The sequence below is a fragment of the Artibeus jamaicensis genome, unplaced genomic scaffold (genome assembly GCF_021234435.1).
Source record: "Artibeus jamaicensis isolate MK-2021 breed Jamaican fruit bat unplaced genomic scaffold, CSHL_Jam_final contig_76, whole genome shotgun sequence".
NCBI classification, from domain to species: domain Eukaryota; kingdom Metazoa; phylum Chordata; class Mammalia; order Chiroptera; family Phyllostomidae; genus Artibeus; species Artibeus jamaicensis.
The window spans coordinates 12,133,860-12,147,693 of record NW_026521954.1 but is presented as its reverse complement, the minus strand read 5'-3'; the positions used below and the strand labels follow the sequence as shown (position 1 = coordinate 12,147,693).

The 13,834-nt window shown below is 34.7% G+C and overlaps 1 protein-coding gene across 2 annotated transcripts in view; it reads left to right on the top strand.

Moving 5' to 3' along the window:
- STIM2 (stromal interaction molecule 2) overlaps window positions 1-13,834 on the top strand; it is a 135,084-nt gene that overhangs the window by 107,458 nt on the left and 13,792 nt on the right. For both annotated transcript variants that reach the window (XM_037156730.2, XM_037156731.2), the window contains exons 5-10: window positions 2,172-2,287; window positions 4,752-4,929; window positions 5,456-5,633; window positions 9,809-9,976; window positions 10,861-10,961; window positions 11,204-11,442. In XM_037156730.2, coding sequence (XP_037012625.2) covers window positions 2,172-2,287; window positions 4,752-4,929; window positions 5,456-5,633; window positions 9,809-9,976; window positions 10,861-10,961; window positions 11,204-11,442 — 980 coding nt within the window. The remainder of the gene's footprint in view (window positions 1-2,171; window positions 2,288-4,751; window positions 4,930-5,455; window positions 5,634-9,808; window positions 9,977-10,860; window positions 10,962-11,203; window positions 11,443-13,834) is intronic.

Here is a 13,834-nt window from a genome sequence, read left to right as displayed (position 1 = left end):
GCTTGTTTGTTTTATTGATTAGGTTTCACTTACAGGTGAGATCATAGGGTATTTGTCTTTTACTGCCTGGCTTATTTCACTTAGTGTAAAACTGTCCAGTTTCATCCATGCTGCCATGAAGGGTAGGAGTTCCTTCTTTCTTTCTGCTGTGTAGTATTTCATTGTGTAAATGTATCACAGTTTTTTGATCCACTTAGTTACTGATGGGCAAATGTTATAGCCACTTTTTTTCTTTTGATTAAATAGATTGTACTGGAGATACATCAAATTCTGGTAGAATTGTTGAGATAATGCACAGTTAATCAGGGTCAGTCAAAATAACTTTTTAAAATAGTGAACATGTTTCTACAGAACAAAAGTTAATGTATATAGAAGCTTTCAGAAGCCCATTAGAGTCTCCTTGAGTGCAGGAGAAGGGGATACTGGAAGACCCTTCATCCAGCCCCTCTTATGTGGAAATGCAATTAGATAAGTCAGTTTAAATGGGTAATATTAACACAAACAACTAGGTAAGTTATGTAGGGTAATTCTAGATACAAGAGCTATTTATAAGACTATATAAGAAAGTGTATTACACATTCCAGATGTACACATGCCTAAAATAATTCATTATTATTTCCTTTCTGTGACATTAAAATATTGTTGCTTCTGAAATAGGTAGCCAAAATTATGTTAGTTTTATGTTAGTTATAATGGTTATCTTAAGCCCTGTAGTGTATTTTCTATACTGTAATTCTTATACCAGCACTTATACTGAGGCTTTCTTCACCTGATAACATGCTTGCTCATTCCTTTCAGACCTGTGTCAACTTCCTTGACATCCTCACCCTCTCAGGTAGAATAACTTCCACCTCTGGGCTCATATTGAACTTGGCATAAAATTCTGTCACATAGTTTTCTTATTATTACATCTCATTGTCTTTCTTAAAATTAGTCTGTTGGTAGTATTGTTATGAATTCATTCATGTATCCATCCATGCATTCATCCATCTATTATACACATGTTTGTCATCATCTACTTTTGCCAAGCACCATGCTAGGTTTGGGGATACAGAGCTAAGATAGTTTTTGCCTTCAAGGACTTTGATAAGTATATTAAAGGAGTAACGAGAGCATACATGTAAGGCACCTGGGGAGAACATGAGGGCATTTTGCAAAGGGAAAGTTAGAGCTCTTCACTCAGTAAGTTTTATAGAGGCCTCAGAGGAGTTCCCATAACTTCTGCATAATCAGAGGTTCTGATACCTTTCTAAATAAAATGTGGTTCAGGTACAGTCATTGGAATCATTCACATTTGGGTTTGAATCTCTGCCTTACCTCTTACTAATTATTTAACCTTGGGCAAGTTATTCAGCCTCTCACTACCTTGACACAGGTCCCAGCACATACCACATGCTTGTTTTTATTGTCACTGTTATTAACACTTTTATTATTGTTGTTATTAGACTTTGTGTTATAAAATTTTTGTTGGCATCATACTTGGTTGTTAAGAAATCTTAGTTGACTACTGGGCTACTTGGATTTGAAGTCCAAACTGAAGTGATTTTATTTATTTATTTTACCTGTGCTTTGGCCCCTACATACTTTTTTTCATTGCTTAATACAATGGTTTAGTACTTCTATTACATAAATCCTTCAGATTACTTTCCCAACTACTGATGAGTTCTTCCTACTTATGACTTCAGTGGATTTGTTTAATTTTTAAACAGTTTAAATATTAGACCAAAAGTATAGACTTCTTAGGTAATTTTAAAGAAAGGCAATAATCTAAATTGAGAACTGTTTTTTAAAGTCTGCTATTGACATAAAGTAAATTACTTATAATTTTCTTGTTCTTTGTGAAATGACATTAAGATACCAGGTAATTGATAATTATAAAATATTTTTAATTTGATAAATTTAAAAATCATATTAAGTTACTGCACAAAATAATCTTAGAAAACAAAAATATCAATCTAGCTAAACTAAATTATTAATACACAAGAGTGTTTGTACAACTAAGTTTGTACTGAAAATGTTTTGGATACATGTAATAAAATATTAAATCACACCTGATGAGGTCTTATAGTAATTATCATTAATATGTACAGTATTGATTATATTGCTCAAATATTTACATTTATATACTAGAAATATTTTATTTAATGTGTATGTGTTTTTTAAATGAACAGGATAGCAGTACATGAACCTTCATTTATGGTCTCTCAGTTGAAAATCAGCGACCGGAGTCACAGACAAAAACTTCAGCTCAAGGCACTGGATGTGGTTTTGTTTGGACCTCTGACACGTTAGTATTTGCTCTCACAGAATATGGTGCAAAAGAATAATCAGATCATCTATTTGTTGTCTAAAGAAGGAAAAAGTAAGGAAGGTAGTAGACCACTAAGAAGAATCATCTATTAAGTGTAAAAGAAATTTAACACTGTCTTAAAACAAAAGATTTATAGGATGAGACTTTTGGTCAGTGAAATATAGAGTGCAATTTTCAAAGCTGGTTACTGATATAAGAAATTGTAAAAACTATGTTACTTGATAAATTAGAATTAAATTTCTATATTTAAAACTTTGTTCCTTTATACCAGTTTTAATGTTGATATTATAGCTGGATGTTCACTGAAGAACATTACACCTTTAAAAAATGGTGCAGTCTAACCATCTTGAAAGCATGAAGTAATGAAACTTCACTTGATTCCATTAACCACCAAGAAGATATCTTTTTCGATATAGATCACAAACAAAGAGCCACTTTGAAGCTTCACAAAGTAGCACTGTTCTGGCAGAAGCACGAGGTGGAGAGTTGTTCCTAGACTGTTTGAAGAGGAACAGTTAAGAAATTGCTCTGTCATTTTCATAAAGAAAATAAAACTGTATTTCTTTAATTTGACAAGAGTACTCTTCTCAGAAGGAAAGTTTCATATGCCTATTTTATTTAATTTCAAATTTTGGAAAGCTTTGGGGCAAAGCATTTGAAGAGTACACATTTTCAAGAAATTGTTTCATTTTTCAGTAGCCAAAAACAAATACTAGAACAGTGACTTTCATAAATTACAAATCAGGAAACTAATGTTTATTTTGCCTTCATTCTTGAGTTAGGAGACATGCAGGTTTCTGTGATACTAACTAGGGGGCGGCTTTGCTAAAAAAGGGCTAGTGGGGTGGTTGGATGGGTTCCATGACTTCACTGGTGGTGCTTTTTTGGCTCAGGCTGAAAGAGCAGCTGGTGAAACAGCTGGAACTTCCCTTTGTGAGGGTTGGTGGATATGCACTGTTGGTGGAAATTGCAAACCCTAGGAAATAGAACACTGCTGAAATGCCGAGCATTCCGCGGAGATGATACCCTTTTTAACCCTTCCCTCGCATAAGTTTTCTACTGAATCTCTTGGGGTGTCTTGTGTGAGATTCTGATTTGTTCATGTGAATGGTTGGTGAAAGTAGGAATTATATAATATGGAATTTGTCTCTCTATACAACTTGGTCAGGAGTACTTGTATTTTATTAGGGAGACCATTATATCACTATTTTTTAAAAGATTTATTTTATTATTTTTTAGAGAGGGGGAAGGGAGGGAGAAAGAGAGGAAGAGAAACATCAATGTGTGTTTGCCCCTCATGTGCCCCACACTGGGGACCTGGCCCAAAACCCAGGCATGTGCCCTGACTGGGAATCAAACCAGCAACCGTTTGGTTTGCAGGCCTATCCTCAATCCACTGAGCTACACCAGCCAGGGATATTACTATTATTTTAAAAGGACCCAAATGAGTCTCAGAGAATGTTGAAGACAAATGTTTTAATAAACAAAAAATGTTTTAATAAACACCTTTTTAATGTTTCTCTTAAAATTATTATTTGAGTGAATGAGCCCTGTAGTTGGAACACCCATGTTATTTATTAAAAAAAAACAACTAGCATTGTTAAATGAGCAGAGATACATTTTAAAGGTGTTTTCACCAAAATCTTTCCTAGTTTGTGGTACATATTGTAGTTTGGGACTTGCCCACCTATTGCTGTTTCTGGTGATTATATTTCAGCCTGAAGAAGGCTCATATTTGAACTGGAGCCTGAGCTGAACCTCTCAGCCTGAGGCAGAAAAAGAAATAAATCCTTTAAGACTTTAGCCTTGTGTAGTGCATCTCTTTCACTGTAGATTAGGGTATGCACTCTAACAACTCTGGAAACAGGCAACCCTGGGGGTCTCTGGCATGGAGCATGCTGTTTATCACACTGTGTAATCGTACACGGAGCCTGGGGTTGTAAGCATAGGAACTTGTCCTTTCTGTAGGGTTCTTCATCTCATCAGACATGCAAAGCGTCTTCCTGCTGGAGGTCTGGGCAGTCAGGCAGTTTTTCAGGTATCTCTTTGGAGCAGATAGTACATTTTATTAGTTAAATCATTGTGTCTCCCAGAGGACCATTCCCAGTACATGGTGGGAAGTGCTGTTGCTTTTCAGGGGTCCCCAGGACTTCTGTTACTACCTCCTTTCCCAAAGGTACATGGTATATCCATCCATGTTGGTTTACCTTTGTTCTCCTATAGCCTGGTATATCAAATAGTAAGCCTTGACTATCAAATAGTCAAGTAGTAAGCACATTGATTATTTGAAGAAAGGATTTTTAAAAGCTAGAGCTTTTATATGGGAGGGGCATTTTTGTGTTTTATTTTTAGATGCCTCCTCATTTTTAAAAAAGTCTCTGTATGTTGAAATTCTGTTGCACTCAAAGATTAATTTAACCATCTTTAATTCTCTTCATAGGCCCTCCTCATAACTGGATGAAAGATTTTATCCTCATAGTTTCTATAGTAATTGGTGTTGGAGGTTGCTGGTTTGCTTACACGCAGAATAAAACCTCAAAAGAACATGTTACAAAAATGATGAAAGACTTAGAGAGTCTCCAAACTGCAGAGCAAAGTCTACTGGACTTACAAGAGAGGTGAGTAAGTAAAACAAACTGTAGCTCTTGTGAAGCTGTAATATGGGCATGTGCATACACACTTATATTTAGGTTGGTACATACATCGGGAATGTATGTACACTTCATTTCACACATTTACAAAAGTACCATTGTATTGTTATAATAACAGATTATTATGAAGGTATGCACTAGGGAATAAATGGGTAGAGACCAGTGGAAATCAATCATATATAAGAGGAGTTATATGTGGAGTTAAATTATATTTTTGACATGATATAAATAATCTGTATTTTTTTAAAGTTTCTTTGCTAAAGAGTATTTCCCTGCTATTTTGAACTGTTCCCTGTGTTTTGAACTCAAGATAACCAGAATAGGTGTATAGTAGGCTGCATGATGTTTTTACTATCCAAACTTAAGATTAATAGAAAATTCTGCAAATTTTGATTGAAACATGTGTCCTGTTGCTTGATACACATTTATATTTCTTTCAAAATGAAATTTTGGCAACTTTTATGAGGAATTTACATTTTTATTGTTCTGTAAGGCTTGAAAAGGCTCAGGAAGAAAACAGAAATGTTGCTGTAGAAAAGCAAAATCTAGAGCGCAAAATGATGGATGAAATCAATTACGCAAAGGAGGAGGCTTGTCGGCTGAAAGAGCTGAGGGAGGGAGCTGAGAGTGAATTGAGTAGACGTCAATATGCAGAGCAGGAATTGGAACAGGTATTTATGTTTTACAAAAAGTATTTGTTAGGATATTTGTACTGCCATTCTGAGTTTTTTGTTTCTGTTCAGTCTTATACATTTAATTCCATTGTGTACTCATCTTTTGTTAATCAAAGAATCATTTGTTCAGATTGTCTGCATTGATCAAAGTCCTCGTAGCAAACTCACAAAGTAGTAACTAAAAGGTAAAGTTACCATCATGTTCTTTCATTCATGAAACCTTATTTCATGCCATATTAATTATCTTTAGTAAATTTAAGGCATTTATTTAACATTTGTAATATGCTTTGGTTTTCAGCGGTAACCTAGTAAAGTGTATCTCATGTTAAACTTCTCTGCAAAGGTAAAGAATCTCTATTGAGCATCCATTTGAGTCCTGATAAGTGCTCAAATGGATTTAGGATATAATCTGCTAAAAATTCTGAGGTTGTCTAAAGGATACTCTTTCCAATATCTGCTTCCATTATGAATTTACTGAAGATGGAATATAGGCATTGAGGCATTACATAGTCCTTTGGGCAGTGATTCTGAATAAGAATTTAATTGCGGGCAAATGTATTAGTTTTTTATTTCTGCTATTAAAAAATCACCATAAACTTAGTGGCTTTAAAAACAACACATATTTATTAGTGTACAGTTCTTGAAGTCGGAGTGTAAAGTAGGTCCGTGGGTTGCATTTCTTCTGCAGGCCCTGGAGGAGGATCTGTTCTCTTGCTTTTTCCAACTTCTAGGGGCCACCTACATTTCTTGGCTCATGGCACCCTCCTTCATCTTCAACCTCTGCTTCCATGGTCTCATCTTCTGTTTTTGACTTTGACCCTTTCGTGATTGATAAAGAAATTGAGTAACAAAATGAGGATGAGAAAACATTTTTCAAGATTAGAGAGTGGCTCAGTTGTAAACCAGGGACAAGAACCGAGATATTCTGCCTCTCACTTTGCAAAAAGCATTGTTGCCTTCTCAATCAAGTGCTTAATAAGGATAAAAATCTAGTGACTTATTCTATTTCAGCTCCTGTGAAAAATGTTGTGTACATTACTATTTCCTTTGAGTTTGTCATTTTTGACTGAATGCATCCATCTCTTCCTACTAACTGTTCTTTCTCTTATACCTCAGACATCTATTTTTAATGTTTTCCCTGTGAGAAGTTTGTTCTCTTAAGTTGCCTCCTAGACATATTTTGTAGTCAGGTCCTATTTACCTGAGGAGAAACTTCTGCAGACAGAACATAGTAAAGAACAGGGGGTTAAAAAATAAATAAAAAGAAAGAAAGAAAAAAGGCCTAGCTAAAATTATACTGTGTCCAAAAATTAGATATTTTGCCCTTTACTCCTCTGAGAACTGCCTTCCTGTTCCCACTGAGACATCTAACTTTGGTTTGTTCTTAGTACTAAATTAAAAGCTTGTTAGCTGTTTTTCTGATAGTGCAAATCAGAAAGCAGTAGTAGGAATTCTTCTAGAGATAGAAAGTGAGAGTGATATTTTATAGGTGACTGCCTCACAGTGAGGGAGAAGATATAAAAGAATACCCAAGAATCATTAACATTCTCAGCTCAGGTTTTCGGCTTAGGGACCTTGTATTCTGTAGACCCTAAGATTACTGCATGTCCCAGTACAGACATACTAATCCTAATAAGATCCTGAGTCAGCAAGAGGTGGTTTAAAGGAGAGAAATGGATATTTAAAAAGAACTCTGTTCAACATGGTTATAGTAGTAAGAAACACAACTTTATGTGTACTTATATGTGTTATTACACATACTGTGAATGGTTTGCTCCTAAATTTTAATCTTCAAAATGCATAGAAATTATCCTCATTTACAGATATGTAAAGAAGTTAAATAACTTGCCATAGGTCACACAGCTATTAAGTGAAAAAGGTAAGTTTAACTGGGAGATTAATTTATGTGTAACATCACATGATCCACAGTTCCACCCAGTTTGAAGCATTACTACATTTGTCTGGGGAGTAATCAACTTCTCAAAGTCAGAATGCAGGAGAATCTGGTACATATTTTGTATAGTGTTATTTTCACGAAAACAAAGCTTTTCAGTGAATAATACTACCACTTCATATTTTGTGTAAATCCTTTTCACGTAAAATTATTTTGTTCTTAAAGTCTAATGAAGCCTAAAGTCAGGGCAAGTTGTACCCCTGTTCTAAATACACAAACAGTAAGCTTCAGAAAGTAAAGAACTTGCTGGTGGTCTCAGTAAATAATTAAAGTTGAATCTAGAAGCCAGGTTCTCAGATGTTTAGGCTGTTTCTGTGATACCATGTTTTTACTTATTGCTGTTTTTCACAAAAGTTATATAAATGATAACTGTACTTTTAAATAGTATTCATATTCTAAAAGCTATTAATTCAATTTTCACAGCATCCATTCTTCAATAAATAACAGTGCAATCCAAACTAAGGGTTGGAATTAGGTCAAAAAATAAATTTAGGAAAAATAACAGAGAAAATAGTTAAAATGGTTGCTATTATATGTTAGGTCAGGATTTTTTAAATTTTGAGAAATTATTTGACAGTCAATCAAAACACTGTAAAGCCTCAGTTTATGCTAGAAGTGTATCAGTTTTGTTTTAAATGTGTTTATTGAGTTCTTTTAGGGGTAAAAATTTGTAGATATAACATTAAAAAATGTCTTAATGATCAAAAGAGAAAAACTTGAGTGAAATTTGTTCAGATTCTCTGTATACTTCCTTGGCAATGAAAATTCTATAGAAATCGTAGCTTTAAAATCTTGTAAGAAGAAGGGCCTGCAGCCCTGCACTTTGTGGTGTTATGTGGACCTGCATGTCACGGGACCTGAGCTCAGATTCTCTCTTCCTGGGAGATTAGCAAGGACGCCACACAGCTTAGCCAGACTTCTTATTAAATACAGTATTGTCCCAAGTGCATTGCACCGTGAACTGTGTCGGGCAAATGTTGCTTAGGGTTTGTTTTCAGTGAGTAGTTATCTTATCTTTGCTTTTAATGTCTGTTTTTTGAATTGTTTAATTAGTGTCCATTGTGAACTTTTTAAAAAACTTTGAACTTAAAAAAATACTTTTCTACATACAATTTTTCTTAACAGGATCTGACAGCCCTTCCATTGCTGTATCAAAAGTTTGTGTATAGTACTCTTAGTTTAATCTGGCACATCACAACAGCTTATTTGTATGAGCTGGGTTTTCAGATCAAACTTTCTTCTACACGTTAGTTTAGGAAGGAGCAGATTTTTCATCACCTTAGTTGACTTGAGGAAAATTAATTTGCAGTCATGGTGTTCTAGAGGAAGCAGGACCCTCCATCACTCACTCATTCTGTCTGAAGGTCTGAGCGTGTGTGTACATAATTCCATAGATCCCATTGTGTATCTTTACATATCTTTAGCTTGAACTCTCCCTAGTTTAAGTGAATTATTTCTAGAATGGGTTGTCTCTTCCTGCTTTGTCCTTTTTTCTTAGTGACGCTTTCCTTAAGAGTATTTTCCTTAGCTTTTAACACCACCTCACACTCTAAGCACTGACACCCCTCCAGGGCAGCTGCAAGAAGGACACTGAAGGCTCTGCAGAATCTCTCATGGAAAAGTCAAACAGACTGTCACTCAGAATCTGTTTTCCCAAAATTGGCACTTTATTTTCTGGTATATTAGAAGCAGTGAAGTAAATAAAAGTGGCAAAAGTGAGTTTGTAGTTAAGGAGCTACAGTAGAGCTTTCTGGGAACATTAGAAAGGGTACTAGAACAGATAATCACCCTATTTTGCATACTTATATCCTACTTCATAAACAAATAATGTATTATGAGAGGAGTATGATCAGTTTTAGTTTTATATGCCCTGGATTTCTTCTCTCTTAGTGAGTCTGGTTATACTAAAATATAGAAACTAAATATTGCAGCTTGAGATACATGTAAGTCCCTTCTCTCCTCTGGCTTTACAACTCCGCTTATTGGATTTTAGATGCACTTAAAACTTCAGCTTTAGTTTTAATGTCAGAAATATATTGTTTTAGACTTTGTGACTTAAAAAATGTTTACAAAGAGCGTAATTAAAACGAATCTTTGTCTTATTTTGGGTACTAAAATATCTGAAATTCTTCTAAAAATTTTAATTTAAATATCTTTAAAAAATAAATTTCTTTCTCTTCTTCCCCCCTCCTCCCACCGCTTTCTCCCTCCCACCCAGGTTCGAATGGCTTTAAAAAAGGCTGAAAAAGAATTTGAATTCAGAAGCAGCTGGTCTGTTCCAGATGCACTTCAAAAATGGCTTCAGTTAACACATGAAGTAGAAGTACAGTACTACAATATTAAAAGACAAAATGCTGAAATGCAGTTAGCTATTGCTAAGGATGAGGTACTCTATTTCAAAACTTATTAAATTTCTAGAAGGGTTAACTAGTTGGAATACAAGGGTATGAATAAATTTTTATTATTGCAGTTTCTTTTCTTGAGCTAGAACTTACTACATGAATTGATCCTCATGATCATAGGTTGTAAAGTAAAATTACTTAGAGAGGTGTATACCTTTCGGAATGACCTGTCATTTAAAAATAATCTCTGTTATCATTATAATAAACATTTTATACAGAGCTTTTCTCCTCTGGGTTGCTGCTTCATATCTGATTTAGGTTAGTAGTTTAGAAATTAATGTCCAACTTTATTAAATTGTGTGAAATAAGATTAAGTCTTAATCTGATTTGTAGCAAAAAAAAAAAAGCTTTTAGTTCACTCACTAACACCTCTATTGCAGTAAGATATAATGTTATTCGGTTAGTTTTAATAGAAAATTCAGGCCTTTCTGAGCCACAGAAATAAGAGAAAATTTTTCTGGAACAAAGTTTCAAATCATATTGTTTGGGTTGGGAAAGCATTTTTTTTTTCATCTATTTTCTTTTCATTTTTGGAAAATAGGGCTATGTATTGGGTAATAATTTTTTACTGATTTTTAAAAGATTTTACTTATCTTTAGAGAGGAAGGGAAAGAGAGGGAGAGAAACATCAATGTGTGGTTGCCTCTTGTGTATCCCCTGCTGGGAACTGCCCTGCAACCCAGGCATGTGCCCTGACTAGGAATCGAACTGTGATCCTTTGGTTTGCAGGCCTTCGCTCAATCCACTGAGCTACACCAGCCGGGGCTGATTTTTTAGTTATTAATGTATTCAAAACAAAATAAACTTTATTAGCATGTGCGTTTTCTTTCCCCAAACTACCCTTACTTTTCTCTCCTTTGGTTTCTAGGCAGAGAAAATTAAAAAGAAGAGAAGCACAGTCTTTGGGACGCTGCACGTTGCACACAGCTCCTCCTTGGATGAGGTGGACCACAAAATTCTGGAGGCCAAGTAAGACACTGTTCCAGCTCTTTGCTTACTTTCGCTGTGTTGAAGTAGGACATTTGTAGACCACTTGTGTTTTCATTTGTCATTTGATCATGTATATATAATCACACAATTTATACTAATTCTGAGAGTGTGTAATTTCTTCTTGAAATTAACTAATTGTCATGGTCTGTTCACGTAGTTGCCTTTTTCAGTGCCATATTAAAGACTGTTTCAAATAACAATTTCTATATTGACTTTTTCAGGAAAGCTCTTTCTGAGTTGACAACTTGTTTACGAGAACGACTTTTTCGCTGGCAACAGATTGAGAAGATCTGTGGCTTTCAAATAGCCCATAACTCGGGACTGCCCAGCCTGACCTCTTCCCTTTATTCCGATCACAGCTGGGTTGTGATGCCCAGAGTCTCTATTCCACCCTATCCGATTGCTGGGGGAGTCGATGACTTAGATGAAGATACACCCCCAATAGTGTCACAGTTTTCTGGTAAGTAATGAGTTCCAAAAAGAGAGTTGGTACAGTTTTTAAAGTAACTTTATGTCATGTCATTTATGGAGCATTTACTTTGAAGTCTGTGATAAAAATTTTGCTCATTCTTTATTTTCTCCTTTTGTTGTTAATTTGTATTTACTGTTTGATAACAGTATACAAGGGGTGTATGTGTGAAATACATCATACGTACTAAAAAAATCATTTGTATGAATGAAGTGTTGAGCTTTGAGGGGAAACATTCTTTCAAATAACAGCTTAATCTACAGTAGAAAGTAAAACTAAGGGGAGGATCTTGGAAACCTGAGTCCAGTCCTAGCTTTGCCACTCACCAGTTGTGTTGTGTGACTTTGAGCCAGTCTGTGGTTTACGTTAAAATTGAGTTGATTTTCACAATAGGAAAGTTTTTTAGTATTTTGTTTTGCTTTTCTGATTCTATCCTTCTATCAAAAGAATATTAACTCATAAGCACTGAATCACTTTGACTTTGTACAAACTTAAACTGCGTTTATGTGTAGAAAATCCTACGTATCTTTTTGTTGTTAGGAAGTGGAGCCCCCCCAAAAGCAGTTCTAATGTGTATAATTCCTTTGTTATGCTTTAGTCTGAGGTTTTTTACATGGTAAAGAGTACATTTTGGTAGGAAAGCGAAGTTTAAATATTTTAGATTTTATTAATGTTAGAATTTATTAATACATATTTGGACTTTTTGCAAAGTCAGAGATTTTTGAATTTGAAATGGTGCATTTTATGTATTAGAAATCATTAAAAAATTCTTTTAAAATGATTATTATTTTAGCCTGCCTGATGTGTTTCCCAATATTTCTGACCTTTTTGAAACAGTGTAGATAGAACAGGAGTCCAAAGAATGGAGAGCAGAAGTTAATCATTAATTGATTGAAAATTTACATGGAAATTTTAGCCTTTGAGACAAAGCATGATTTTTGAGCATTTTCCAGTTCGAGTTTTTCTATTCAATTGTTATACCTTTTCTGAAGTTATGATTTAGAAGAAGTTCTACTTTTTAAAACAATTTTATGAAAGAAAGCTCTAGATTTTCAAACGAATAGTCAGTGACTTTGTGCTTATGTTCATTTCTGTGGTTTAATGACAGGCAGATAATGCAGGCAGGGTGGGGAGGCCCTAAACTCTTACAAAAGGGAGGAGGAGAGGAAAGATGGTAAATGCAATGAATACTGGGTGTGTGTGGTCTCATTCAGTGAACTGGCCCTATGCTACAAGATAGTGATGTTTATATGTAAGGTAGTTTTTTTTTATTTAGGTCTGAACCAGCTCTGCTGTTTGAATATTGTGTTTATTTGAATTACCGTAAGCTTGCCAAATGCAACACTGATTCATAGGTATATAATGTTATTTGAAAACTACAGCTTTTTAAAGTTGCAGGTTCTCCTTAGAATACATAATTATGCAATATCAGAAGTGTACATGAACATGTATTCCCTAAATTAACCAGGTTTTTTTCTTTGCTTTTTGTTTTTTCAAGTACTTTTTACAGGCCATTTTATATATGTACATTAAATGTGAATAATTATCTTAAGTAATTGTGATACAGAAATTTGACCTTTCAAATACTAAAAAGTACAAGAGTTGACTTTAAATTTAATACGTTGTTTTAGAAATGCTGTGATCAAATTTATTATCTTGGAAAAATAACTCATGCCAAAGATTATACTTTGAGAGCTCTGCCTCCACCCAGTGGCACAACAGTGGTGCTCCATGCGCTGAGCTGTAAAGGTGTGATCCCTGCGCCTGATAAATCAGAGTTCTCAGCAGTAGGGAGAGGATCTAAAGTAGGATGAAGGCTCTTCATTATATACTCTCCTGAGCAGTTTTAAATTTGTACCATGGGTGTGTAAATTGTGTAAGTGTGAAATAATGACAAGGAACCGTACCTGTGGTATGTTAAGAGCACAGTAAGATTGTAAAACTATGTACACATAGCATAATATTGTGTGTTTAATTATTTGAAGTGGAAAAAGACAGAAGATACAATCAAAGGTTAGCCCTGTGTTTGTAGGAGAGCAGATGATAGTTTGTTTTTCTATTGATACTTTTACGGTACTGCTAAAAATTTACAGTAGGAATGTAGTAACAATTTACTGAAAATTTTTTATTCCAAAGCCTTTTAGATATTCCTAAAAATAATATGCTCACCTACAACAAAGTAGACTTTTTCTTTTTTTCAAAAGGGGGTTTATTTTACTTATATTATTTTACTTATTGATTGACTGATTGATTTGAGAGAGAGAAAGACAGACAAACATCGATAAGAGAAACATCCATTGGTTGCCTCCCATATGCACCCTGACCCAGGACGAACCAGAAACCTTTTGGAGTGCGGGAAGATGCTCCAGCCAACTGAGCCACT